This window comes from Austrofundulus limnaeus, unplaced genomic scaffold (genome assembly GCF_001266775.1).
Source record: "Austrofundulus limnaeus strain Quisiro unplaced genomic scaffold, Austrofundulus_limnaeus-1.0 Scaffold17, whole genome shotgun sequence".
NCBI classification, from domain to species: domain Eukaryota; kingdom Metazoa; phylum Chordata; class Actinopteri; order Cyprinodontiformes; family Rivulidae; genus Austrofundulus; species Austrofundulus limnaeus.
The window spans coordinates 3,738,378-3,740,629 of NW_013952419.1; the positions used below are offsets into that span (position 1 = coordinate 3,738,378).

Here is a 2,252-nt window from a genome sequence, read left to right on the forward strand (position 1 = left end):
CTGTGTCAAATAAATTCATTTTATTTATTGACTGTAAATTGAACAATTTTTCCAATAAAATTAACATAGATAAATAATTAAGTTATATAAAAAAAGAAAAAATAATACCTTCATTAGGCTGTAAGTGAAGATCATAAAAGAAAAACAACATAAAAATCTTGTTAATGTGCAGGGACAGCTACATTTAGTCCAGGGTTAGTCTTAAAAGCCTTATACTTCTGGATCCAGTGCCTGAATATTTCCTGGATCTCTTTSGTTCTGAAACAGTAGACAAACGGGTTTACCAGYGGAGGGAAAAAGCTGTAGAAAAAAGCTGTGGCCATACTTTTCTCAGGCGTCAGGTTAAAATTAGGAATGTACGGTGCAGTGTAGACAAAGAAACGAGGTAAGTAGTAGACAGAAATGATAAATCCCTGAGTGGTGCAGGTAGAAAAAGTCTTCTTTCTGCCCTGTGGACAAAACAGACTGAGGTTAACATGTCAGGAAAGGAAAATGTGAACTTTTTTGTGATTTGAACCACAAATCTTGATTGTTTAATCTGACATTTAGATGAAATTCACCTGTCCAYTGACCATCTGTAAGACTGTAACAACAATGCAAACATAGGAGAAGACGATAAAGCCTAAAGGAACATAAAGAATAAACATTGCTACGATATATGTGGATCTGTACACATAGCTTGTGTTGCCACATGCTACAGCAAGTAAAGACGCATAGTCACAGAAGGCCTGCAGGATTTGAGTGGGACCACAAAATGACATCTTTGTCATGTAGCTGGAGCCGATGCCAGGAAAGATGTGAGCTGTGACCCAGCACAACACCGTCAGGACCGTCATGGCTGGGATTGTCATCAGCATGGGGTATCTGAGGAGTGAAGAGTGAGGAAAAAAAACAGAATGATGTGGTTTCTTTCATGTTCCTGAAGTTAGATATAAAGAATTCCAAGATTTGCTTTTTTCACCTGAAAGGAAAGCAGATGGCCAGGTATCGGTCCACAGCCATGGTTAACAAGATCAGAGAGTTTAAACTTCCAAAATAATGGATCATGTGTCTTTGAAAGTGACACGTGTAAAAACCAATACTCCCATCATTCCACCAGTAACGAGCAATTAGTTTTGGTAAAGCAACTGTGGTAAAACCTGCAGCAAGAATGAAACAGTTTAAGACACAACATACATCACACACAGATGATAATTTCTAAAGTTTTTGTCGTGGTAAAAACAACATTTACCAATGTCTGAGAGAGCCAGGCTCACCATGTTGATATACATTGGCTTCTGAAGGTTGGGCTCCAGAGCAAACACTACAACCAGGACCATGTTGCCCACCACTGTGATCACATAAAGGATGAAGAAGAACCATGCCACTGGATGAAAATACTCCTGCTGCAGACTTGGAAAGCCCACAATAAAAAACTCAGACACTTGCACCTGTGTGCTGTTTTGATCCACTTGAACCATCCTGCAGGCAGAGTGAGGCAGATTATCTATCAGCACAGAGGAAGCAAACAACTGAATGTGACACACAGGAACTCTGAGCAGGTCTTACCTCATCCACTGGTCTAAACAGACAGACCGGGACAACAGGAGTCAGGTATATTCATGTTGCAGTGACAAAATAATAGCAGAGTTTATTGTTGCAACTTTGTCTCAGAGGAATAAAAGTAATTAACTCTCTAAGGCCGCAGAAACTTTTGACAAACAAATTCTAGTTTTTACATTGTTCTTGACTAAACGATGCCAGTCTTAGTGAGACCAACCTATCTTTTAAGTCAGGAAGACCCTCAATAGAACCGCTTGCAGATCGAGTCCAGCTCGCTTAAGGTAAAATGTCCGAGTTCTGATAGAATACGGCCACCCATCGAATTGGTCAGTCAGCCAGGAGATGAACAGCCACCGACACTGAATTACAGAACACCAGGAGGCCTCCAGTGATCGGAGTCCAGACATAAATCCAGAACAGAGAAGAACAGAGGTCCCACCTTTGACATGTCCTCCCATGGAAGAATAATAAACGTTGTTCCAAAACATTTATTGAGAGACCAGCTAACCAAATCCATAGAAATAAAAATATCCATGATTTCTTATTTCGGATGAAAAATGTAGAGAGGCTCCAAGTAGCAAAGCAGGGAAAGATAAGGAAGGGCAGGAGAGAAGGAAAAAGCGTCTCACTCCTCAGAGAGTGGAAACAAACAAACAAACAAACAAACAAACAAACAAACAAACAAACAAACAAACAAACAAACAAACAAA

The 2,252-nt window shown here is 39.9% G+C and overlaps 1 protein-coding gene across 1 annotated transcript; it reads right to left on the reverse strand.

The window, feature by feature from the left end:
• Positions 1-14: 14 nt before the first annotated feature.
• LOC106514183 (olfactory receptor 6N1) lies at positions 15-1,460 on the reverse strand. Its single transcript, XM_014003334.1, has 4 exons — positions 1,226-1,460; positions 962-1,139; positions 561-864; positions 15-449 (listed from the first exon to the last, which is right to left on the reverse strand). The coding sequence occupies exons 1-4, from the start codon at positions 1,458-1,460 to the stop codon at positions 162-164; spliced, it is 1,005 nt and encodes a 334-aa protein (XP_013858788.1). The 3' UTR covers positions 15-161.
• Between the last annotated feature and the right edge of the window lie 792 nt (positions 1,461-2,252).